The sequence below is a fragment of the Macrotis lagotis genome, chromosome 6 (assembly GCF_037893015.1).
Source record: "Macrotis lagotis isolate mMagLag1 chromosome 6, bilby.v1.9.chrom.fasta, whole genome shotgun sequence".
NCBI lineage: Eukaryota > Metazoa > Chordata > Mammalia > Peramelemorphia > Peramelidae > Macrotis > Macrotis lagotis.
Window position 1 is genome coordinate 224,192,706 of NC_133663.1, and position 27,597 is coordinate 224,220,302.

Consider the following 27,597-nt stretch of genomic DNA (forward strand, 5'->3'; position numbering starts at 1 on the left):
TACAAGCAGCCAGGACACAGGTCAAATATCATGGAGCTGCAGTCAGGATCACACAGGACTTAGCAGCAGCTACATTGGAAGCTCATGGAGCTTGCTTGGAATATAATATACCGGAAGGCAAAAGAGCTTAGAATGCAGCCAAGAATCAACTACCCAGCAAGGCTGAATGTCCTCTTCCAAGGAAAAAGATGGACTTTCAATGAACCAGGGGAATTTCAAATGTTCCTGTTGGAATGGCCAGAGCTGAACAGAAGGTTTGATCTTCAGATACAGGACTCAGGTGAAGCATGGAGATTGGAGGAGAGGGGGAAAATATGAGGGATTTGATGATGAACTGCATGTATTCCTGCATAGAAAAATGACACTGATAACGCTCATATGAACCTTCTCAGTTAATAGAGCAGGTAGAGGGAGCTTTTATAGTTGAAGCACAGGAGAAAGATGAATTTGAAGATAAAATATGGTGTAAAATGGTGTCAATAGAAAAAAAGGCAAATGTAATGGGAGAAAGAAAAAGGAGAGGGGGAATAGGCCAAGATATTTCATATAATAAGATTTTTCTCTATTACAATGAGCTATTGCAATGATATGGAATTGGGGAAGGCAAGGGGGAATGAGGGAATCTTTGCTCTCATCATAGGTGGTTAGGAGAGGAAATAGCTTATATACTCAATGGGGTTTAGGCATCTAGAGTAAGAAGGAGTGGGGGGACAGGGAGAAGGGGGGTGATGTGAGTGATGGAGGAGAGGATGGACCATGGGGTGAGAGTGGTCAGATATGACATTTTCTTTTTTACTTCTTGCAAGGGGCTGGGATTGGAAGGCCTGTCCGGGACCATAGGGCCAGGTGGATGCTGGGCCTAAGGGGTGGTATGGGGGCTCAGGGCCTCTTGGCCCCAGGACCAGGGATCTCTCTGCTGTGCCACTCAGTGACCCTACAGCAGAGTCTGAGTGAAAGGAGAGAGAAATTATAGTACATGGTAGTGGAGAAATACAAAAGGAGGGAGTTACGATCAGCAATGGCAACGGTGGAAATATATGGAAGTAACTTTTGTGATGGATTTATCATAAAGAATGTGATCCACCCACGACAGAGTTGTTGGTGTTTGAACAGACTCAAGCACATTTTTTATTATTATTTTTTTGGGGGGTACAGGGCAAATGGGGGTGGGCAGCCTGCCTGGGGCCGCATAGCAGGGTGATTGTTGGGTGTCTGAGGCTGGATTTGGACCCAGGTGATCCTGACTCAAGGGCCAATGGTATGTCTGCCAACCAGCCACCCCTATTATCATTACTATTTTATTTTATTTTGGGTCTTTTTTTTTCTTTTTTGGGGGGGGTTTTGCAGGGCAGTGGGGTTCAGGTGGCTTGCATGTCACACAGCTAGGTGATTGTTGGGTGTACGGGGCCGGATGGGGGCTCAGGTGCTCATGGCTCCAGGGCTGGTGCTTCATCCATTGCACTACCTGGCCACACCTACAATTATTACTATTATTTTTTTAATTTTAATTTTTTTCTCTCCCCTTTATCGCTCAAGCGAGTCTATATTTATGGGGGAAGGGGTATTTCATTTACTCTTAAACAAGAACATTTTATTAATGTATATAAAAAACATTTGTACAAAATGAGAATAAATATTAATTAAAAGAGATGAGATAAAGATGAAATAATATAGCATCACTCTTGACAGAACTTTCAAAGTAGTCACTACGTAAATTTGATGTGAGTGCTAACTGAGAACCAATGGCATTTACTGAATAAGGGAATGACTTGAAGGAAAAGCACTTTGAATATTGGTTTGGAGAAAGGAAAGATTCAAAGCAGAGAGACCAATTAAGAGGCAACAGTTATAGTCCAGGACAAAAGATAATGATAGCCAGAATTGGGGTGGTGGCTGCATAGACAGAGAGAAGATACAAAACATATATAAGAGGTATTAGAGAAAAATGACAAGTTTTGACAATTTGGATATTTGTAGTTAGGAAAAATGAGGAGTAAAATAAGACTTAAAGGTTTTGGAAATGGGTGACTGGAATTATATTAATGGTCCCAACAGAAATAGGGAATATCAGAAGATGGCTAGGTTTGGAAGGAAAGTTAATGTAAAAAGATCTGGGATGCATGTTGTACCCTAACTAGTTTTTCTTATGCTGTTCAAATCATTGTGTCTCACTCGAAAAGAAAAGAAGACTGGTTATTGCTCCCAATGGAGCCAGAGCCTAGCCCCCAGAGAGCAACTGCTACATTCTCAACATGCTCTAAAGAGTAAAGGTAAGGGTAAGGATGCTGAGGCAGGGAGGGAATTTTCCTCATGGTAGTTGTGCTGCTATTATGCTAATCCAATGCTTATGGTATAATTGCCCCAAGGTGCTAAGATAAATGATCTTTTAAAATTACACAGTAGAAGAAGGGAGTAGAATGAGAGACTGTTGGGGTAGCTGTGCTGGAGAAAAGTCCTATGACCTAGTGAGATTCAACTTGTCTTCCCACTATCCAAATGAAGGATCAAATAATTGTTAGGGTGGATTCATGGCCCATAATTTATTTTATTAAATTTATTTATTTTTCTGACTATATGCAAAGATACTTTTCAATAATCATTTTTGTAAGGTTTTGAGTTCCACATTTTTCTCCCTTCCCATCTCCCTGACAAAGAACAAACTAATAAAAGTTATACATGTACAACTATACAAAAACCTTTTTCATGGTTCCTACTTTAGAGACCACTATCTTAGATCATCAAGTCAAACTACAAATATTAGTTCAATTTCATGTAGTAGTTTAGAAATAGTTCCCAACCCATAGGGAGGCTATATTATAAATTTTTTTATTAGTAAAAATACAAACTCATTTAACAGTTTTACTGAATTTATAATGGTTTCTCTTATCACATTTTCCTAATACATGTATATAGTACAATTACTATTATTATTCTGTTTGGGGGCAAAAGTGAGTCCCACGAAAAATTTTTGTATTAAAAAATGGATCTTACTGCTCCAAAAAAAGACCCTCAAGTTTTGGAGGTTACAAAACAATTTCTACAATTCTGTAATGTAGGTGGTGAAATCATCAACCTCAAAGCTAATAAATATAGAACTGTGAGGGGCAAAAATGCTGACTTTTCAGAAACACAGAGCTAAATTAGTCTAAGACATAGGCCTCAGTTTCTATTTCTCAAGAATCAGGTGAGCATAAGAACCCAAATCTCTGGCTAGAAAAATTGTGTCGGGATGGCTAGGTGGTGCAGTGAATAAAGCACCAGCCTTGGAGTCAGGAGTACCTGGGTTCAAATCCGGTCTCAGACACTTAATATAATTACCTAGCTGTGTGGCCTTGGGCAAGCCACTTAACCCCATCTGCCTTGCAAAAACCTAAAAAAAAAAATTATGTCACCCCAACCATATAATGTATAAACAAAGACAGGCAAACCCACCCTTCTCTTCGGACCATTGAGTTTGCCCAATTGTTGTAAGGGTCAGCAGGAAAGAGGAGGGGAAAGGAGTTGTGGTTTTTGTGTTTTTTTAACCCTGCTTCAGCTTCTGTAATTTGGCTTTTCCTGCTCTCTCTTATAGAGAGTTAGGAACTGTCATGCTTCTTGCAAGAACTGAATTAAATTTTAACTCTTTACTGCCACTTTGAGAGGACTCCAAGTAGTCATTTTGGGTTAGGGTGTCAATACTCTGCACAGAACTCAAGATCTTAGGATTTGCAGCTTGAAGAGATTATCTTGTTCAATGACTTCATTTTACAAATATGGAAATGAGAGTCAGAAAGGTTAAGTGGCTTATTTACTTTCCAAAGTCAAAGAAGTAAAAATAGCAGTTTTTTTTTAATCTAAATCTAAGGTATTTATTGTTGTTCAGTTTTCAGTCCTGACTATTCATGAGCCCATTTGGGGGTCTTCTTGGCAAAGACACTGCAATGGTTTGCTATTTCCTTCTCCAACTCATTTTATAGATGAGGAAACATAAAGAAATAGGGTCAACTTGCCCAGGGTCACACAGCTAGTAAATGTCTGAACTAATATTTGAAGCTGGGAAGATGAATCTTACTGACTCTAGGCCCTTTATTCTGTACACTATACTACCACTGCATTTTCCATAATACCTTGTTTTCTAAATTCATCTTCTAACTCCAAATTCAATATATCTTAATTAGCTAAATTTTATACAGTATTTTTATTTTTGCAAAGCACTTTACAAATATTATCTCATTTCATCACAGTAACTCTGAGAAGTCAGGATTATGTCTATTTTACAGATTAGGAAAGGAAAGTAGAGAGTGACCTGCCCTGAATTCCAGTCTTCCTAATTCTAATTCCAGTTAGGCACTGTGCCAGCTAGCTGACTTGCTTTTAATGTTAATATTGCATAAAATTGTACTCCTGGTTCTGCTCCCTTTACTCTGCAGAAATTCACACAAATCTTCCCAATTTTCATTTATTCTTTCATCATATCTTAGGCACAATTCTTAAAACTAAAAAAAATTGCCTGTTTTTAAAACAGATTTTTGCCTAAATTCTTTAGTGTTACAATAACTATACACATACATATTTACCTTCAAATTTCACCTCCTTTCCTTAGACTCATGACATATTGTTAAGGATGACTTCCTCTTCTACCTGGGATTTGGAAAAGAATCATATACTAAGGTTCCAAAGGATATTTTTAGAAAGGAAATGAAAATTTCCCTGAGTAATAATTAAGTGTGCATTATCAATAGTATATAAAAAGGCAACCAATCTCTCTTCTTTCCAATCCAACATTCCCAGAGTTGCCTAGCTGTTATTCCTAAAACACACGTGATCACATCATTCTTCCTGCTCAAGAAACTTCAGGGGCTTCCTAACTCCTATCTATAGTATTGAAAGATCTGAACAATCTGACTCCAACTTGTCATTCCAGATTCACTGAACTTTACACAACCTCACTCACTCTAACCCTAATTCAATGTTCCTCTTCATCTGGAACCACTTCGTATTTGCAAAGGGTGTCCCTGATGCTTGAAATGATTTTCTTCCTCATTTCCACTTTTTAGAATCCCTACTTCTTCTCTCTTCTTTTGGTAATTTTTTTATCTTAAACTTAAATACAAGATGTTACGTACAGAGCAAAGCACAAGAGAAAATTCAATATAAAATATACATTTCCATTTCAAAAAATCCATGTAATATTATATTGTTTTCAATGCAGCCCAGCTTTGCTTTGCTCCCTTAGTTTTCTTTTGTTATCTGTGCATACATGTGGATAACTATAAACATACATATTCATATATATATTCATACATGTATATGTAAGACTGTAATGTTTATTTCTTCCTTTCATCGATAGCCCTCTGAAGGAAGGTAGCATCTTCCTTCCTTGTCTGTCTTTCCATGTTTTTCTAATACCATCTTTTCCTATAGCACAGCAATATTCCAAATTAATCATAACCTAAGAAATTGTCTAAAAGATTTTCCCCAAAATTTTTCACATTCTTATATGTCAAAATATCAATTCTTTTATGGTTGTCATTTTTATTGAGAAGTTTGAAAGAAAGACTTGGACTGAGTGGAGTATGATTGTGTAGGTAATTACCCATTGGGTAATTGATGATTCTAAAAAAAAATCTTTGTAAGCTATATAAGGTTTAATTTATGCAAGAAAATTTAATTTAAAATAATCAAAATTAATATTTTTCCATATTTGCAGTACAAATAAAACAGAATGCTTAAAAAATTGAAATTATCTATTTTATATTGCAACACAGCTCTCATTTTATAATTTAGTTTCAGGTCTGATGCTGTTGACTTTACTGCCTTTACATCATTTTTCCCTGTACCAATCTTTTGCTCTTCCAAATGAACTTTTTAATATTTTTCCTTACCCAGTATGTAAAATTGTCATTTTAAAAATTATACTGACTTTACCTACCCATGAATTATAAATATTACTTTAATTATTTAGCTCTGAGTTTATTTATATAAAAAGTGTTTTATGTTTATTTCACATAGTTTTGGGGGTCTGTTTTTGTAGGTATATACTCAAGGATTTTATATTGACTAGATATTTTGGATGGTCTAAAACAACATTGGGTAATATTTCTGATACAGTGCAGTTTTTTATTAAGGCAATGGGGTTAAGTGACTTACCCAAGGTCACACAGCTAGGTAATTATTAAGTGTCTGAGGCCGCATTTGAACTCAGGTACTCCTGACTCCAGGGCCTATGCACTATTCATTTTTCAAGAAGTAATCCAGGAAAATTACCCTGATATTCTAGAAGCAGAGAGCAAAATAGAAAATGAGGGAATCACCAATCACCTCCTGAAAGATATCCCAAAATTAAATCTTCCAGGAATATTATAGTCAAATTCCACAATTCCCAAGTCAAGGAAAAAATATTACAAGCAGTCAGAAAGAAACAATTCAAATATTGTGGAACTACAGTCAGAATAACACAGGATTTTACAATATCTACATTAAGGGCTCATAGGACTTGGAACATAACATTCTGGAAGGCAAAAGAGCTTGGATTACAACTGAGAATCAACTACCCAGCAAAAACTGAACATATTCTTTCAGGGGGGGAAAAAATGGACATTCAATGAAACAAGGGACTTTCAAACTTGCCTAATGAAATGACCAGAGCTGAACAGAAAGCTTGATCTTCAAGTACAGGACTCAGGTGAAGCATAGAAAGGGTGGACAACAAGAGCAAATTATAAGGGATTTAATAATGTTGAATTGCTGGTATTCCTACATAAGAAGATAATACCAATAACTCATATGAACTTTCTCAGTTATTAGGGCAGTTTTCCGGAACATATATAGACAAGGCACAGAAGGGAGTTGAATTTGAAGGTTAATATATTATAGAGATGGAGTTAATGGGTGAGAAAGGAATATACTAGGGAAAAGGGTAAAGGAGTGATAGAATAGACTGTTATGTTACATAAAGGAGGCAAGAAAAAGCTTTTGCAATGGAATGGAAGAGGAGGAAGGTGAGGGGGAGTGAGTCTTCACTCTCAACAGAAATGACTCAGAGAGAAAATAATATACACTGAATTGGGTATAAATATCCATCTTACCTAGAGGAAAATAGGAGAGGAAAGGAAGGGGAGAAAGGGGACAGGAGGAGAGGAGGGTGGAGTAGGTGATAGAAGAAAGGGAAGATCAAGGGAGTGGATAGTCAGATAACACTTTTGAGGCAGATATAACACACTTTTGAGGAGAGACAGGGTGAAAGGAGAGAAAAGAATAAATGGAGATTGGGAGTAGGATGGAGGGATATATAGCTAACAATAGCAACTGTGGGAAAAATATTGAAATAATTTTTGATGGACTTATAATAAAGAATGTTTTCCATCCCAAAGACAGAGCTGATAGTATCTGGATTCAGACTGAAGCACACTTTTTTTCCTATTACATTATTTTTCTTGAGGTTTTTCTTTCTTGGGGGTGGGGGGTATTATGTTTACTTTTACAACATGAAAACTGTAGTAATGTGAAAAAATAAAATTTACAATGAAATATAGTATTCCAAGACTTAAGGTCCTTCAAATAATAGTTGCTAGATCTTCTTTGATCCTTACTGTAGCTCCATATTTAAATTGTTTTTTTCTTCTTGCTTCCAATATTTTCTTCTTAACCTGGGAACTCTGAAACTTGACTATGATATTACTGTAAGTTCTCTTATTGGGATCTCTTTCTAGTAGTGATTGGTGGAATTTTGTTTCTGTTTTGCCTCTTATTCTAGAACTTCAGAGCAATATTTCTCAATCATTTCTTATAATATTGTATTGATTCTTTTTTTAAGTCATATTTTTCAATCAGTCCAACTATTCTTATTCTCCTAGATCTGTTCTGACCAGATCAGTTGTTTTTCTGATGAGATGTTTCACATTCTCATCTATTTTTCATTCTTCATATTTTTATTATTTCTTCTTAATACATCATTAACTTTCTTTGCCTAAATTTTCAAGGAATTATTTCTTCTTTAAGTTTTTTTTAGGGTTTTTTTTTGCAAGGTAAATGGGGTTAAGTGGCTTGCCCAAGGCCACACAGCCAGGTAATTATTGTCTGAGACCGGATTTGAACCCAGGTACTCCTGACTCCAAGGCCAGTGCTTTATCCACTACGCCACCTAGCCACTCCTTCTTTAAGTTTTTATTCTCTATTTTAAGTTGGTTGACTTTCTTTTCATAATTTGCTTGATTTTCTTAGATTGTTCTTTTTTTTCTAATTTGTCATCTCTCTTATTTGATTTTAAATGTTTTTTGAAAAAGTTCTTCCAAGAAATCTTTTTGTATTTGGGACCATTTGATTTTCTCAATGAAAATGATTGGCTTTCTTAGTTCCATTATCTTCCTCTGAATTTGAACCCTGATCTTCTCTATCCCCATAGCTATTTATGATTGGATTCTTTCTTGTTTGCTTGCTCTTTTTAATTTTGTTTTAGTAGCTATTAGCATATTCAAGTTGTAGTCCCAAAACATGAGGAATAATGCCCCAAGGATCAGGTCCTTCTTACTGTTATTTTTTGTGGTCTATCCTGGGATTCAACTTTGGGCTCTCTCTCCACTCCTAAGTCACAACAACTACAGTCCCAGGATACACTATCCCACAAATGATCTTACTCCCTGTGGTTTCTCTCATGGCTTCAAACTATAGCTGTCCTCTGCCTTGGTACAGAAACCAAGAACTCTGTTCTCTTGTAAGTTCACTCACAAGGTGAGTGAAAAAGGCAACCCAGCCCTCTAGGCATCTGTTCTGCATAGCTGTGTCTGGCATCCTTCCAACCCTGGAAGGTCCTTCAATCTTCTTGTACTCAGATGTCAGACCACCCCCACATGGCCATAAGATGAAAATTCCTAAGGCTGAGGTTGCCTCCCAGCTCCAGTTGCCCACATGGCTTATGGCTTGTTGATTTCACAGAGTTAGCCAGGAGGTAGTTGTACTTCTCTGAAGCCAAACTTCTACCCCTGGAGGTTACATCTTTCTTGGGGTGGTCTTATGTTATCTTTTTTTTTTTTAGGTTTTTGCAAGGCAAATGGGGTTAAGTGGCTTGCCCAAGGCCACACAGCTAGGTAATTATTAAGTGTCTGAGACCGGATTTGAACCCAGGTCCTCCTGACTCCAGGGCCGGTGCTTTATCCAATGCGGTGCTTTATCTAATGCAGTGCTTTATCCAATGCGCCACTTAGCCGCCCCTTGTCTTATGTTATCTGAAGAAAGCAACTGCTTTACTCTGATTTTTGTTCACTTCCACTGCTCTATATTCCCTCTGAGACAATGTTCTTTTTTCCCTGTGGAGGAAATTTGAAGAGCAACAAGTTTTCTGATATACTCTGACATCTTCCCTGAGTCCTCCCCAACTTCTGTTCAAAGCTCAAACATAACTTCTGAAAGGCTTTCCCTGATTTTCAAGTTGTTAATGTCTCTGCGAAATGGCTTCACAGGTGGCTAGGTGGTGCAGTGAGAGCAGCTAGCTAGCACAGTAGGGGCAGCTAGGTGGTGCAGTGGATAGAGCAACGACCCTGAAGTCAGGAGGACCTGGGTTCAAATCCGGCCTCAGACACTTAATAATTACCTAGCTGCGTGGCCTTGGTTGGGCAAGCCACTTAACCCCACTACCCAATGCCTTGCAAAAAAAACTAAAAAAACAAAACAAGAAACGATTTCACATTTCTTTTTTCATGGAGGCAGAGCCAAGATGAGAGAGAAAAGACAGGAAGTTGCCTGGGCTCTCCCCCAATTTTCCTAAAAATAACTTTAAATCATGCCTCAGAACAAATTCTGGAGTGACAGAATCAAAAAAGGGTGGGGCAAAACAATTTTCCAGTCCAAGATAATAAGCCTGCTGGAAAGATTTTTCTCAATTGGGCAAACCAGGTCCAACTAAGCCAACACAAGGCACCCAGATCCAGCACATATCAGCAATAAAGTTAGCTCAGCAGGTCAGTGATGCAGCAGGTTAATGGTCAGGCCTAGCAGGTCCAGAGGCAGTGCAGACCTTTGGACTAGGTTAGGTGACCCCAGTACAGCTTCAAACCACCAACCCTCAGAAGGGAGGAGGGATTGGAACAGACATCCAGTGACTCTCTGCTCCAACCTTCTTCCCCTTCCCCTTTACCATATGCACAAGAAGTTTGAGACAGTGCCCCCTGTACTCCCACAGCAGAATTCAACTTTAAAAATAGCAAAATAGGACATCTAGGTGGCGCAGAGGATAGAGCACCGGCCCTGGAGTCAGGAGTACCTGAGTTCAAATACGCCCTCAGACACTTAATAATTACCTAGCTGTGTGGCCTTGGGCAAGCCACTTAACCCCATTGCCTTGCAAAAACTAAAAAACAAACAAAAATAACAAAATAGGCTGGAAAATGAGTTTAAAAAAAACAAACAAAAAGCACATAATCATCTGATCAGAAAACAAACTCAGAAGAGGACAACAATGTCAAAATGCCTACAAATCAAACCTCAAATAGAAATATGAATTTGTTTCAGGCACAAAAAGTTCTTCTTGGAAGACCTCAAAAAAGATTTCAAAAAATCAAAGAAGAGAAGTAGAAGAAAAATTTGGAAAAGAAATGAGAGTTGTGCAAGACTATGATTCTAAAATACTTGTGATGGAAAATGCCATCCATGTCGAGAGAGAGAACTGTGGCATTGCTATCTTCAATTTTTAAAAGTTGTCTTATGTATTATTGCTTTTTTTCCCTCTCTAATGCTTTTTTCCCATCAATTTGGATTTGATTCTACACCTGTAAAGCCTATATTATATTGCTTTCTGTCAGAGAAGGAGGGAGGGAAGGGAGGGAGAGAGAACAATGTAACCTCAGAACTTTGCAAAAAAAAAAGGATTGGTGAAAACTATTATTGCATGTTGTTGGGAAAACAAATAAATAAAAAAAAAATTTTAAACAGAATTGCCCAAATGGGAGGAAAAAAGGCATAAAACTCCACTGAAAAAAAGGCAATTCCTTAAAAAGCAGAATTGATCAAATGGAAAAAGAGGTACAAAAATTCACTTAAAAAAACTCCGTAAAAAAGTAAAATTGGGAGCAGTTAGGTGGCACAGTGGATAGAGCACCAGCTCTGGAGTAAAGAGGACCTGAGTTCAAATCTGACCTCAGACACTTAATAATTACCTAGCTGTGTGGCCTTGGGCAAGCCACTTAACTCCATTTGCCTTGCAAAAACCTAAAAAAACAGTCAATCAAAGAAAATCAAAAGAATAAAAAAATAGAAGAAAATGTGAAACATTTCACTGGAAAAACAACTGAACTGGATAATAAATACATGAGAGATAATTTAAGAAATACTGAACTACCTGAAAGTCAAGATCAAAAAAAAGAGAGCCTGGGCAGAAATTATCAAGGAAAACTGCCTTGATATCCTAGAACCAGAGCATAAAATAATAATTGGAAGAATTCAGCAATCTCCTCCTGAAAGAAGTCCCAAAACAAAAACTCCTAACAATATTATAGCCAAATTCCAGAACTTTCAAGTCAGGGATAAAATACTGCAAGCAGTCAGAAAGAAAAAAATTCAAATGTCAAAGTGTCACGGTCAGGATCACACAGGATTTAGTAGCTTCTACATTAAAAGATATGAGGGATGAGAATATGATATTCTAGAGGGCAAAGGAGCTTGGATTACAACCAAGAATAACTATCCAGCAAAACTAAGCATAATCTTTCAGGGGAAACAACTGACATTCAATGAAATCGGGGACTTTCAAACATTCCTGATAAAAAGACCAGAGCTAAATAGAAAATTCAATTTTCAAATACAATACTTAAGAAAAGCATAAAAGGGTAAATGGAAGAGAAAAAAGTTATTCAATAAGATTAAACTTCCGATGTAGGAAGATGATACTTATAATTTTGAAGAACTATATTTTTGTTAGGATAGCAAGAAGGAGTTCATAGACAGAGGGTGTGGGTATAAGTTGACTTTGATGGGATGATACAAAAAAATTAAGGGGTAAAAGAGAATCACAATGAATGAAGAGGAAAATGAGAGAGAATGGAGTAAATTATATCACATGAAGAGACACAAAAGACCTATTACAGTGGAGGGAAAGAAGGAAGGGTAAAGCACTGCTTGAAGTTTACTTTCATTGTATTTGACTCAAAGAGGGAATAATAATATTCATACTTAATTGGGTTTAGAAATCTATCTTATTTGGGGAGCAGAGCCAAGATGGCAGCATGAAGGCAGCATTTCCCAGAAACTTCTTCCCCAGGGAACTCCAAAAGCCAAAATTTAGAGGAGCAGAACCCACCAAAAGACTGAGTGATACATTTTCCCACTCCAAGATAATTTGAAGTTCCATGGGAAAGATCTGTTTCACCAGGACCAAGAGTTGGAAAAATCCCAGTCCCAGCACAGCCTGGGAAGAGCTTGAAGGGACAGGGAGAGAATTCAGCTAGACCAGAATGAGTGTGGAGTGAAGAGCACCAGCCACAGAACCTGCAGTGAGAATCATGAGAAACCAGTCTGCACCTCCAGAGCACGGCCCAGACAGTACGGGGTCAGGGGAGAAGGTAGAAGTATCTCTTCTCTCCCTGAACTCTGCTGTCTGCTCAAACTCAGATCCAGCTTGCAGTTTGGGCTTCCATATTAAGATAGCCCAGCAGGGCTCCTCCTTACAGCTCCAGGGCAGAGGGTAGTGCTGTGGTCATCTACATCTACACAGGCAAAAAAGCATAAGACCTTGGAGGAATAAAGGTCCTAGTGGGGTGTCCCCCCCCCAAAAAAAATCCCCAAAGCCTTGGAAGTGCTGTAAATTAGTCTTGGGCTGAGGAAATGAGTGAACAACAGAAAAAGAAGAATCTGACCATAGAGAATTACTTTAGTCCCATGGAAAATCAAAACACATACTTATGTTGTACCCAAAGAGCGAGATGGAGACCAGAGTTTGATAAGGTTGGAGATCTTTATTCCTGGGGACTATCTGGGGATTGAGTACCCAAATCAGACAGTATCTGAGTATTCAGGGGATAGGATTTTTATAGTGCTTGGGGGGGGGTACAGAGAACAAGCAAGATACAGAAGCAAAGTCAGCAGTTAGATATATTATCTTGTTATACTAATACAAACATGTAAACATATGGCTCAGTATAGATAGGGGTGAGAAGGGGTCAGGGTCTTTGTGTAATGATTGTCTGAGATGGAGGGAGTCAGGAACTTACTATCTTACGGTTCCAGCCACATCTGGGGAAGATGGAGGCAGTCCTGGAATTTAACAGATACAGCAAGACAATTAGGCTAACAAGGGTGCTTTGTAAATCTTTAGACAATTTTATGGTATATCCATGACCCCTTGTGTCCTATCAGACTATTTTCAGACCCAAAGGTGCCCAGCCAGTTATATTTCTAAGGAATTTCTCAGGACCCAGAAAGATGTCAGGGACCCCTTTCCATACAAAAATTTCACAAACACTGATATTGTACTTCACTTAGATGATGACAAAATAAAAGTTTCTGTATCCAAAACCTCCAAGAGAAATAGAAAATAGGCTCAGACTATGGATGAGCTCAAAAAAGACTTTGAAAAGCTATTAAGGGAGGTGGAGGAAAAATTGGGAGGAGAAATGAGAGTGATGCAGAGAAATCAGGAAAACCTAATCAACAGCTTGGTGAAAGAAATACAAAAAAATGCTGAAGAAAATAAAATGTTAAAACCCAGTTTAGGTCAAATGGAAAAAGCAAAAGGCAAATGAGAATGCCTTAAAAAGCAGAATTGGCCAGCTGGAAAAGGAGATTTAAAAAGCTCTCTGAAGAAAATAACTCCTTCAGATTGAGGGAGAGGGTTCTCAGATTCAACACACTTTTGGACAGGGCCAGGATGAAAGGAGAGAGAGAGAATTGAATAAATGAGAGTGGGGAGGAATAGAGTGGAGGCAAATACAGCTAGTAATAGCAATTGTGAGGAAAAATATTGAAACAACTTCTCTGGTAGATTTATGATAAAGAAAGCAACTCACCCCAGCGACAGAGCCATTGAAATCTGAACACAGACTGAAGTATAATTTCTCTCTCTCTCTCTCTTCTTGAGATTTCTCATCTTCTGGGGGGAAGGGGTTTATGTTTACTCTTATATTTACTCTTATAACACATTCTATTTACATTAATGTATGACATGGAAACAAGGTAGAGACTATCAGACAACCTTCTATGGAGGGGGGAGGGAAGGTGGAGAAATTATAGAATTCAGAGACTTGCAAAAAGTGATGGATACATATTATTATTGTATATAACTGGAAAATAAATAAAATGTTAAAAAGAAAAAAGAAAAAGAAAATAACTCCTTCAGATGCAGAATGGAACTAAAGGAAGCTGATGACTTTGCAAGAAATCTTCCAAACTCTTCTAAAAAAAGTCAGAAATTAGAAGAAAATGTGAAATATCTCATTGGAAAAACAACTGACCTCAAAAACAGATCCAGAAGAAATAATTTGAAAAGTATTCGGTTACCTGAAAGTCATGTCCAGGAAAAGAGCCTAGACTTCATTATTCAAGAAATAATACAGCAAAATTGCCCTGAGATCCTAGAAGCAGAGGGTAAAATAGAAATGGAGGGAATTCACTGGTCACCTCCTGAAAGAGATTCCCAAAAGAAAAACTTCCAGGAGTATTATTAGCCAAATTCCAAAACTCCCCAAACCAAAGAGAAAATTATAAAAGCTGCCAGAAACAAACAATTCAACTATAGAGGTTCCATAGTAAGGATTACACAGGATCTGGCAGCATCTACGTTAAGGGCTCATAGGGATTGGAATATGATTTTCCAGAAAGCAAAAGATCTTGGTTTACAGCTGAGAATCAACTACCTAGCTGAATATCCTCTTTCAGGGGAAAAGATGGACTTTCAATGAAACAGGGGACTTTCAAACTTTCCTACTGAAACAACCAAAACTGAACAGAAAGGTTATCTCCAAATACAGGACTCTGTTAATCCATAGAGGGGGTGAATGAGGAGGACTAATTATTGAAGAACTTAATAATATTGAACTGTTTGTATTCCTGCATGGGAAGAAGATACTGATAACTCATATAAACTTTTTCATTTATAAGAGCTATTAGAAGGAGCATATAGAGACAGAGCACACACAGGAAGAAGAGGAATATAATGGTATAATATGGTAAAAAGATGGAGTCAATGGGAGCTAAAGAAAATTACTGGGAGAAAGAGAAAGGAGATGAAGAAGAAGCTAAGAAATTTCACATGAGAGTCAAGAAAAAGCTTTTTCAATGGAGTGGAATGAGGGAAGGCAAGAGGGAATGAGTGAACCTTTATTCTCATCAGAAATGGCTCAGAGAGGAAATAACATACACACTTAATAGGATATAGAAATCTATTTTATCCTAGAAAAAAATGAGAAAGGGATGGGATAAGGGGGAATAGGAGATAAAAGAGAGGGAAGATTGTGGGAGAGGATTCTCAGATACAACACACTTTTGAACAGGGCCAGGATGAAAGGAGGAAGAGAATAGAATAAATGAGAGTGGGGAGGCAAATACAGCTAGTAATAGCAACTGTGGGAAAAATATTGAAGCAGCTTCTCTGGTGGAATTATGATGAAGAAAACAACTCACCCCAGAGATAGAGCCATTGGAATCTAGACACAGTTTGAAGAACATTTTTTTCTCTCTCTCTCACTATTCTTAAGGTTTCTCATCTTCTTGGGGGGGGGGTTATGTTTACTCTTATAACAAAATCATTGTAATAACATAAAATAAATACAAAAATAAATCTATCTTATTCTATAGGGAATTAGGAAGAGAGGGGGACAAGAAAAGCAGGGACAACTAATAAAAGGGAGGGCAGATTGAGGAAAGTGGTTGTCAGAAGCAAAACATTGGTGAGGAGGGACAATGAAAGGAGAAAGAAAAACATAAATAATGAGAAACAGGTTGGAGGAAAAATGTTGCTGTTGTTGGTCCTTTGTTCTCAAAGAGGTGGTACTATGACATGCATGTGAATTGATTTGACTAAGACCATGCTGTATAAAGTCACCAGCCTCACTTTTTCCTCCAGAGCTATTTGGGTTTGTTGGCCAAATATGAATCAAGATGACTGGAGATGACCCTGGATATGAAGCAATCAGGGAAAAGTGACTTGCTTGAGTTCACAGAGTTAGTATCAGATGTCTCAGGCTGGAACTCAGATCTTCCTGACTTCAGGGCCAATGCTCTATCCACTACACCAAATACTCAGTAATCATAACTGTGAATATGAACCAGATGAACTCACTCAAAACAGAAGTGGACTGGGGTGGCTAGGTGGCATAGTGGATAAAGCACCAGCCTTGGAGTCAGGAGTACCTGGGTTCAAATGTGGTCTCAGACACTTAATTATCTAGCTGTGTGGCCTTGGGCAAGCCACTTAACCCCATTTGCCTTGCAAAAACCTAAAAAAAAAAAAAAACAGAAGTGGACAGCAGAGTGGCTACAGAATCCTACAATATGTTATTTCCTTCTGGCTGCTTGTAATATTTTCTCTTCGACTTGATAGTTCTATAATTTGGCTATAATATTCCTGTAAGTTTTTATTTTGGGATCTCTTTCAAGAGAAACAATGCATACCCTCAATTTCTATTTTACCCTCTGCTTCAAGGATATCAGGCAATTTTCCTGGAGAATTTCTTGAAAAATGAAGTCTAGGCTCTTTTCCTGGTCATATCTTCAGGTAGCCCAATAATTTTTAAATTATCTCTCCTCAATCTGTTTTCCAGGTCAGTTGTTTTTCCAATGAGCTATTTCTCATTTTCTTCTAATTTTGTCATTCTTTTGGTTTTGTTTTATTGTTTCTTGATTTCTCACAAAGTCATCAGCTTCCCTTAGCTCCATTCTACATTTGAAGAAATTATTTTCTTTAGAGAGCTTTTTTATCTCCTTTTCCATCTGGCAAATTCTTCTTTTTAAGGTCTTATTTTTCTCCTCACTGACCTTTTGGACTGCTTTTTCCATCTGACCTAAACAGGTTTTTAACATATTACTTTATTCAGTGTTTTTTTTAATCTCCTTCACCAGGCTGCTGACTTGACTTTCATGATTTTCCTGCATAGCTCCCATTTTTCTTCCCAATTTTTCCTATATCTCCCTTACTTGATTTTCAAAATATTTTTTGAGCTATTCCATAGCCTGAGACAATTCCTTTTTTTCTTGGAGGCTTTGGATAAAGACTAAGCTTTGTGTTTGTCCTTTTCAGAGTGTGTACTTTGGTCCATCGGACCAAACAGAAGATAAAGAATCTGACCATAGACCAAAAAGTGATTGTCTATGGTCAGATTCTTTATCTTCTGTTGTTAGATCATTTCCCCACTTTCCCAAGTTTTTGAGAATTTTTAGGATACCCCCATTCCCACCCCAGGTCCTCAGATCCTTCATGGACTTATGAGAGGCTCTGACTACTCTCCTGACCTGAGCTCTGGTCTGTGAATAAGAAGCACTCCCCTCCACCCTGGAACTGTGGGGAGGGTCCCTGCTCTGCTATGACAGTATGGGGCTCCAGACTGCAACCTGGATCTGATTATGGGCAAAGTAACAGAGTCCTGACACAGGGGTAGAAGAGAGATCTCTGCAGTCTCTCCTGATCCCCTTACCATCTATGGGCTGGATGCTCTGGAAGCAGCTGCTGGGTGGCTCCACAGGTTTCTGGGGTGGGGCTGTGCTAGCCTGTGTTCCCTCTGGTGCAGTAGAGTTTTCTTTCAGACCTTTTAAGTTGTCCTTGGCAATTCCATGGCTAAGAGGTCTGGTAACCTCTCTGCTGCCATAGAACCAAGCACTTCCAAGGACCAAGGTGCCCCCACAGACTGTTCCTGGATGGCTGGAGCTGGTTCTCTCAGGTGCTACACAGCCGTAGCTATGCTGTGGGTCTTTCCAACTCTGGTGAAACAGACCTTTGCCACAAATCTTTCAAATTGTCTTGGCCTGGAAAATTGTTTCAGTCTTTCTTTGGGTTCTGCCACTCTAGAATTTGGTTAGAGTTGTAATTGTAAGGCATTTGGAGTTATTTGGTGAAGATCTTCTGGGATTTCCTGTCTTTCCTTCATCATCTTGGCTCTGCCAAACAATGTTTTTTACAAGTTGAAGCAGATATACACAAAGAGAAAAGGTAAAAGGCTGAAACAGAATATATTATGCAGAGTAATAATCATGATTTCAGACAAAGCAAAAGCAAAAAGAGATCTAACCTTACTAAAAAGTACCACAGACAATGAAGTAATATCAATCCTAAACATGTATGTACAATTGCTGAAGACTTGTGCATCTCAGGAACTTCTCATCACAAACACTGTCTTCCATTTACCTAAACACAATAAAACTTCATGGATGCACCCTCACCCAAACATTGGCATCTAATACACTATATGATTATAAGGAGAAGAGACAAACTGATGTGAGAATGATGAAGGCAATGGATGATTCATACTGCAGGACTGATCACAAACTCATCATTCCCAAGCTAAATATTCACATTCAAACAAAGTATCAGTTCTAAGGCAAAATGACTACTAGAAGAATTAACAAGAGAATAGAATGATTCTCTGAGCACAGTTTGCTGTCAACCTGGAAGAAAAATTGAGTCAACACAAAGTTGGCAACAATGTAATAAAGAAAGAGTGGGCAACTTTCAAAGATTTGGTGTACAACATTTGTTCATTTGGGTCAGAACACTCACAAACATCAAGACTGGTTTGATGAAAATGATGCTAAATGAAAAACAAGAATTGTATAGGGGAGTACCAGCAAGATAGTTCATCCATTTCTAAGCAGGCAATATTTAATTTTTATCAAAAGTAAAGTCTGGGGTGGCTAGGTGGCACAGTGGATAGGGTACCAGCCCTGGAGTCAGGAGTACCTGAGTTCAAATCTGGCCTCAGACACTTAATAATTACCTAGATATGTGGCCTTGGGCAAGCCACTTAACCCCATTGCCTTGCAAAAAAAAAAAAAGAAGAAAGAAAAATAAATAAATAAATAATGAGTAGGTGAGTAAATAAACAAACAAATAAGAAGGCAGAAAAAATTCAGTTTTATGCAGACAGTAACAATCCAAAGTGCTTTTATGGAACCCTGAAAGCTATTTATGGGCCAAAGACAAATATGCATCTGAATTATTCAATCCTAATGGAGTCACATTCGCTAATGATAGGGACATGATCCTGGAAAGAGAGGCTGAACACTTCCACAATCTTCTTAACACACTGTCATCAATCAATGCAGAAGCCATTTATCATTCATCTCAAGTTGAAGTCAATCCATCTCCTAGATGAAGTTCTAACTGAAGAAGAGGTTTTGACTGTCATTAGGCTACTTTCAAATGGCAAAGCACCTGGTGCTGATTCTATTCTAGCTGAGATTTACAAAGTGAGGGGTCCATTGCTCAAACAAAAGCTGATTGAAATTTTCTAGTCTTGGATGTCCAGATCCGAAGAGGTTAATCTCCAGGAATTCAAGGATACGTTGTTCATCTCCAAAAAAGGTAAAGGGAATAGATTGTCCTGCAAAAATCACAGGGTTTGTTTGTTTTTTTTAGTCATTACAGGCAAAATTCTTGCTAGAGTTGTCTTTAATAGACTGATCCTTCATCTGGAAAATGGCCACTGAGAGCCAACGTGGCTTCAGAAAAGGTCAAAGAATAATCAAAAAGGCATTTGCTGCCCAGCAACTCTAGGAAAAATGCCAGGAGTGGAGCAGAAGTCTGTAGGCAATGTTTCTAGATCTGACCAAGGTCTTTGATATAGTCAGTCTTGAGAGTTTATGGAAAATTATGTCAAAATTTGTTTCATCAGTATTATACATCAGTTTCATGATGGTGTGCTTGCCTGGGTTCTGGATAATGGATGATGCTCTTGTGATTCCCCAGTCACCAATGGAGTGAAACAAGGATAGGTGCTTGCTCCCATGTTTTTTAGCAGGATATTTTCAGCCATATCAACAAATGCCTTCTCTAAGGATGAACACAACATCATGGTCAGCTACTGCACTGATGGCAAATTCTTCAACTTGTAAAAGCTACAAGCCAAAACCAAAATGGAGGGAGTGTTGGTGCAAGAATCTCTGTTCGCAGATGATTATACATTCAATGCAGTCTCTGAAACTGAGATGCAATAAAATAATTGAATTGAATCTGTTATTTGCACTAACTTTGGCCTCACAATTAATACCAAGAAAACACAAGTACTCCATCAGCCAGCATCACACCATCCATAGATTTCAGCAAATGGAGTTTTGAATACTGTGGAAATGTTCACTTACCTGGGCAGTGTCCTTTCCAGGGAGCTACATATTGACAATGACACATTGCCAGTGTTAGCTCAGTATTTGGGAGACTCTGAAATAAAGTGTATAAGAGGTAATAGACTGACTCCCGAAAGTGAAGGTCTACAAAGCTGTTGTGTTGACCTCATCGTTATATGCCTGTAAAACCTAAACAACCCACCAGTGACATGTCAGGAAACTGAATCACTTCCATTTAAATTGTCTTAGGAAGATTCTGAAGATCACCTGGCAGGATAAACTATGAGGCACTGAGGTCCTTTCTTGAGCTAAACTGTCAAGCATTCAAATGTGGCTACAGAGAATATTAGAGTGGGCTGGACATGTTGTTAGAATGCCAGAGGTATGGGGGAGGCTAGGTGGCACAGTGGATAGAGCACCAGCCCTTGGAGTCAGGAGTACCTGAGTTCAAATCCAGCCTCAGATACTTAATAATTACCTAGCTGTATGGCCTTGGGCCACTTAACCCCACTTGCCTTGCAAAAAAAAAAAACACTTAAAAAAAAAAAAGAAATAAACAGTCAAACCATACTACCTAACTTTCCCCTCTCAGAGCTAGATAAATCTCACTCTAAATCTTCTCTCCCATACTTTCTTTCAATCTCTCATATATTAAGCTAGCTCTGCCAACGCAAGTGTCAACTTCATTGTCAATATGTACCTCCCTGGAAAGGACACTCCCAAGGGAAATGAACTTTTCCACAGTATTCAAAACTTCTCCATTTGCTGAAATCAATGGATCCACATATGGATAGTGTGGTGCTGGCTGATGAAGCACCATGCATTCTGAATGGAGACAGAAAGGAATATATATTTTTCTTGGCATTACATGGCACTTTAACAAAAATTGAACATGTGTCAGGGCATAAAAGCAATCAAATGCATAATGGTAGAATTATTAAACGTTTCCTTTTCAGATTATTATATGTGAAAAATTGCATTTCAAAAAATATAGATTAAAAATTAATTGGAAATTAAGTAATTAAACTCTGAAGAATGAGTGGGTCAAACAACAAATCATAGATACACTCTAATTTCATCAAAGAAAATGATAATAATGAGACAATATACAAAACTTATGTAATACAGCCAAAGCAGTATTTAAGGAAAATTTATATCTCTAAATGCTTACATTATAAAATAGAGAAAAAGCAAATCAATGAGCTGGGCATGCAATTAAAAAAATCTCCAATTAAATATCAAATTGGACAGTTTGAAAATCAAAGGAGAGATTAATAAAATTAAAGTAAAAAAAACTCATTGAATTAATAAATAAAACTGAGCTGGCTTTATTGGGGGGAAACAATAGAATAGATAATGGCTAATTTAATTTTGAAAAAAAAAGAAAACCTAATTAACAATCAAAAATGATTGGATAAAATTACCATCAATGAAGAGGAAATTAAAACAATAATTAAAAGCTATTTTGCCAATAAATCTGACAACCTAAAGCAGGGATGTCCACAATCCTATTTTTAAAAGTTTTTGTGGTTTTTTTTTTGCAAGGCAAATGGGGTTAAGTGGCTTGCCCAAGGCCACACAGCTAGGTAATTGTTAAGTGTCTAAGACCATATTTGAACGCAGGGACTCTTGACTCCAGGGCCGGTACTCTATCCACTGCACCACCTAGCTGCCCCAAAAGTTTTTATTGAAATTATAGACAATATATTTTGATTTGCCATTTTAATGAGATCTCTGCAGTAGCTCGGTTTTGTTTACTAAGGCATATAGTAAACCCATAGTGGGTTGCATAAAACTGTACTGCACATGGCATTTTTGGATAGCCCTGATCTAGGTGAAATAAATGAATATTTACAAAAATATAAATTGACCAAATTAACATAAGAGGAAATAGAATTCTTAAATAATTCCATTTTAGAAAAACAAATTGAACAAGCTCCCTAATAACTCACTAAGAGAATATTCCTAGGGTCAAATGGATTCACAAGTGAATTCTACCAAACATTTAAAGAGCAATTAATCCCAACATTAAATAAACTATTTGGGAAAATATCAAAGGAGTTCTAACAAATTCTTTTAATAACAAATATGGTCCTTCTATCTAAACTCTACAACAGAGAAAGAATACTATAGACCAATTTCTCTAATCAATGTTGATGCAAAAATTTTAAGTAAAATACTAGCATGGAGATTACAGCAATATATCTCCAGAAGTACACATTATAATTCAGGGCTGGTTCAATATTAGGCAAACTCTCAGCAAATTTATTTTTTAATATATCTTAAGTTTATCTGTCTGTGAACATGTTATTCCTTCACCCCCCTCCCCAACCTTCCCCCAGTAAAATGAATGTTCCTTAAGGACAAGAACAATTTTGATTTTTTCCATTTTCTATCCCAGCATAGAGCCTGGCACAAAGAAGTCCTTTATGAAATCCTTATTGAATTGAATTAGTAAGTCAAAGCATTTTAGAAACTTTAAGGTACAAAATTGTTATGATGATATTTCTCTAGCCAGTGAAGATAATACACCCTACATAATAGAAAGACTAATATACCTAGGTTTTCATAAATGGCAAATTTGTTTTCACATCTTATAGGTTGAAAGTGACCTTCAATTTATGATAATGATGATAACAGCAAATTGTTATACAGTTCTTACCATGTGCCAGGTACTTTATAATTATTATCTCATTTGATCTTCCTAATAACCCTGGGAAGGGGTGGCTAGGTGGCGCAGTGGATAAAGCACCGGCCCTGGAGTCAGGACCTGGGTTCAAATCTAGTCTCAGACAACTTAATAATTACCTAGCTGTGTGGCCTTGGGCAAGCCACTTAACCTCATTTGCCTTGCAAAAACCTAAAAAAAAAAGTGACCTAAGAAATAATGTAGTCTTTGATTTTATAAATGATGAAACAGGTACAAAAAGGCTCATTAATTTGTCCAAGTTACAATGTAGGGTAGCTTGAATCCAAGTTCAGTGCTCTCTCTGATACAATAAGTTGTCTTTAACCTTCCTACTAATTCTCAGTTAATATCCAGGCTTTCTTTTGCCATCTCAAAGTCTCAGAGCAAATGGAGCCTACAGTTTTCAACCTCTAGCTAGCCTTCTCATTATTGAGGTAGCCCCATATGGTCCTTCCCTTCTCAGGTCTGTTGTTTCATCTTTAGTCTTTCACTTCCTCTATGTAAGACTGGCAGTGCCCACTTCCTCCATACTCAGATACAGTCCACCATGGTCTGCTTTGCCTAGGCTAGGGAAAGGTTAATGTCCATTTGATCAACCCTTGATTCTGCTCTCTTGGGAGCAGCAAAGGTGTCAAGGGAATGAAATAGCCCAGACAGTCCCGTGTCCTCAAGTTGACTAAGAGGGAGGTGAAGTTCAAGAAAAGGTGGCCACAAGATGCAAAGCCCCTACAATAATACCAGGGACTTTTTTTTTTTAAAGAGGAACAGAAACTCCAGTACAGAATGGTGGAATTACAGCTCAAAGAGACCAGGCTGGTATCAGAACAGACCCTATCATTTTATTGATGACTAAGACAATTCATTGCTGCACAGAAGCAGTTAATGTTCTGATTCCAGTTCCTTTGCTTCTTTCATTGTATCATTTTAGGTCTTTTTATTGGTTCTTAACTGGGAGTCTGAACTTAAAAAAAAGAAAAGTGTATTTTGATAGAACTGGTTTCTTTGATATTCTATATGGTTTAAGTCTTTAAGACATTCCGAGGAGTCCGCAGGCTTTCCCGCACTGCCAGCGGGGTCCCAGGCACAAAGCAGTTTCAGAACTCCCCGGTTTTGAGTTAGACAAAGCAAAAACAAAAAATCCATTTGGGGAAAATGCCTAGAAAAAAAAAGGTGAAGAACACATTTTGGAAGGACTAAAATTACAAAACAAAGAGCAGTGACATTTTTGTCCATTTTATGCCCCCGCCAAAGCGCTGTCGCAGGGCTGCGGCAGTACCGGGAGTAACAGGGCTCCCCCCAGTCCTCACCCGGGGCCCCCGGGCGCCCTCAATCTGCGCCTGTGGAACAGCCTGCCTCGGCCCCGGCCCCGGCCCCTCCCTCTCGCCGGAGCGCGGCCGCGCTTCAGCAGGAACCGCACCGAGCTCAGTCCGCCGGGCTCCCCACCGCCTCGTCTACCTGCGCGCTCGGCCCAGCCCCCGGCGCCCTGCCCTCGGGGCTCCCGCGCCGCCAGCACGGGCTGGGATCGGCGGCGTTTGCCTGCTTCAGCCGGCACGACCACGTTACCATTACGACCTCCGCGCCGCGGCCTCCTCCGGAACCGGGGGCGGAGCACAGGGAGGGAGGCGCGGCCAGGTGCGCGCCCCGGCCAGGTGCGCGCCCCGGCCGCCCGCCCGTGTCCCCGCCAGTCTCTCCTCTCCCTCCCCCGCCCCCGCGGCTCATGCGCCGCGCAGTGCGCCTGCGCGCCTCGGCGCCGCCCGTCATTGGACGCAGCCGAGGCGCCGTCTGCTCTCTGACCCTCCCCGGCCGCCTCCCCCCGCTCCCGCCCCGCCCTCCGAGGGTCCGTACTACGCGTGCGCCTTTGCGACTGGAGCGGGCTAGGAGGCGCGGGTTGAAAGTCTCGTTCCAAGTTTGGAAAGAGAGGAGGGAAGCAGTTGGGGTCCGAACCTCCGCTGCGGCGGCTGGAGCGCACAGTCAGGCCTGGCTCCGGGGGGGACGTGGGGCGCGGGCTGAGGGGGAAGGCGAGCGGCGGAGGCGGCGAGGGCTGCGGGCTCCGGGAGCCGGGTGACTGGCGGGGCCCGAGCGGGGGAGATCGACACGGCGCCCGAGGGGCCTGGCGGCCGGAGGGGCGCCCTGCCCGACGCAAGATGGCGAATAAAGAGAGTACGCGGGGACCCAGGGGTTACGGGGGGAAGAGGCTGCTCCCGGAGGGCTCCGCGCACGCGTGCACGCGCGGGCCGCGGAAGGAAGCGGAGCGGGGGGCGCCCGCCCCAGAAAGGCGCGAAGGAGGCGGCGGGCGGAGGGCGCCCGGGGAAGGCACTTCCGGGGGGCCGGGGACTGGAGCGCTGCGCCCCTGCTTCCTCCCGCCCGCCCCCGCCCCGCTTCTGTGTCCTTGGTCCTGCGGCAATGCCAGGGCCATCCCCGGCCCGGAGGCGAGGGCGCGCTGACTCCCCGACTCGGGGTGCGGCCGCCGCGCGCCTCCTAACAGTGCGGTAGTTTGCGTTTTGGTCCTGCAGGTTGGCAGAGTAGGTGCAGAGTTTTTAAAAATTTAATTTGATTTTTTTTAAATTCATCGTTTTTACTTTTTTTTCCTACTCCTCGTTGGAAAAAAGAAAAGCAAAACCTATGTAGCAAACATGCACGGTTAGGGGGAGCTGTGTGCACGTCTGTTCTGTTGGGATAGTGCTGGGAGCGTGGAAGTGTCACTTCTATTTTGGGGCGCCGCCCATCAAAATCCCTGTTCCCATTATCTTGTCAGATTACCGTGCAATTGCTGCTAGGTCCTGGAGACACAAAGATAAAATGGCAGATTTCAGCTTTCTCTAAACTTGAAATCTAAGACTGGAATTATTTATTATGTAATGACTAAACTGTATTTACAAAATACTGGCTTCCCTTTCTTATTTCAGTAAATAAGTAAATTACTTGATAATAAGACTGCCAGGAAAGTCTTTGTGGTTAGATATCTTTAATAGTTGTGCACAACTTGAAGGGTCAAAATAGGATAGATGTAGTTTTTAAAATTCTTAAAACATTTCTCTAGTGGCCTTAAGTTAGATCTGACTAAAGATATCATTCAGTAAATATTTGTTAAGTACCTACTATGTCCTCGAATTGAGTTCTTGTGCGCATGCAGAGCTAAAAAGCAAGGTTCCTTCCTGCCCTTGAGAAGCTGATCATATATCTCTATTCTCAGGAAATAGACCAGTTAAGCATATTAATTTAGTGTTCTCTCATTTTCAGTGTTTGAAGATACAGTGGAGGAGCGGGTCATTAATGAAGAGTATAAAATCTGGAAAAAGAATACCCCGTTTTTGTATGACTTGGTTATGACACATGCTCTTGAGTGGCCCAGTCTTACTGTCCAATGGCTTCCTGATGTAACTAGGTAATTGAAATTTAAATAGCTCAGTAGAATTCCTTTCACAAATTCCTTTTGCAAGACAGATATTGGGATGAGGAAGGGGGGGGGGCTTGGTTGATTCTAAATGTCTGATTCTAAATTTTTGCATATATTTTGTTTTTTAAATAGGAGTTAAGACATAGAAAAAATTATTTCATGAATTCATGGTTTCTTTGCATTGTAATAGATAAAGTAATTTTGTAAATAGCCAAAATAAGTCATATGTGAGGTTTGGGGCATTATTTCAAGATGAAAGTAATTTTTGAAAGAAATAGACAAAGGTTTAAAGTTAGAGTATAAAGGTAGTGGGAGTAAAGATACCTTTGTAGGAAGTATTATTTCTTGGGCAATATCTCAACTATGGGTTTTTTGCTGGAGAAAGAAAACGATTAGAAAGAGAAGGTCAAATTAAAGGATACAAATAAGGAAGGGAGATTGCTTATAACACCTTTTGGAAGTAATATTTTAAATTAAACTTAAATTTTTTTAGTTTAAGTATTTAAGTATTCTTTTGAACTAGTTCTAGTGTAAACTGAAATACCATAAGAATAAGATTATGTTTTTGTTTCTGAGTTTTAGGTACTCAATGAAACATTAGACTAAGGAGATTAATAATATATAATGTAATCTTGCCATTAGATTAATTTTTACTTATAGACAATTTAAATTTATTGACTAATACATTAAAGTTCAGATTCTTCATAGATTGTTTTGCCTTATACCCTTCCCATCTATGTTTTATTTTAGAAAGTATGTGGAGTACTCTTATACTTTTATATATTGTACAAACACGAACAAAGTTAAGTTGATTCTAGAGGAAAGAACAACTAAATGACATGGTATTTTAACATTTAAAATTATTGGGTACTTAGAATTAGATCTTGAAAGTTGGTTGTAATGAGTAGATTATTGATTTCATGTTCTGTGTTGGTTCATTCCAAATGTGAAAAGTTCTAGATGTCCTTCATTGTCTTCTGTTAAATGGTAGAAGTTGAAGACATTCTTTAGCAAATAATTTGCTTTTTTTTCTTCCCTCTTGAATTTATTTTCCTCATTTCTCGGTTTGGAATAGGTCACAGCAAAAGAAATAAGATTGGAAGTACCTATGGTTTCTTCATTTTTCAGATTTAAATGGTGCACACTTAAGGGGCAGTTTTGGTAAAAAAAAATTCAGTGTGTTTGGATGAAAGACATCTTAATATAGTTGAACCCTACATATACATTCCCTAAGAAAATAACAATACCTAACATTTAAATAGTACTTTCTATGTAC

The 27,597-nt window shown here is 39.1% G+C and overlaps 1 protein-coding gene and 1 long non-coding RNA gene across 3 annotated transcripts in view; one reads left to right on the forward strand and one right to left on the reverse strand.

Annotated features, from left to right (window-relative positions):
• The window catches only part of RBBP7 (RB binding protein 7, chromatin remodeling factor), a 135,373-nt gene that overhangs the window by 84,312 nt on the left and 23,464 nt on the right, over positions 1-27,597 (forward strand). Inside the window, exons 1-2 of one of the 2 annotated variants that reach the window (XM_074192363.1) lie at positions 24,951-25,084; positions 26,165-26,309. In XM_074192363.1, the coding sequence (XP_074048464.1) occupies positions 25,069-25,084; positions 26,165-26,309 (161 nt within the window). In that variant the 5' untranslated portion in view covers positions 24,951-25,068. Of the gene's footprint in view, positions 1-24,950; positions 25,085-26,164; positions 26,310-27,597 lie in introns of those variants that run through there. The other variant, XM_074192362.1, reaches the window with a different exon arrangement.
• On the reverse strand, positions 12,619-24,658 carry LOC141491429 (uncharacterized). The gene is made up of 3 exons (XR_012469600.1): positions 24,380-24,658; positions 17,595-20,095; positions 12,619-13,221 (listed from the first exon to the last, which is right to left on the reverse strand). It is a non-coding gene; the product is annotated as an uncharacterized LOC141491429 (long non-coding RNA).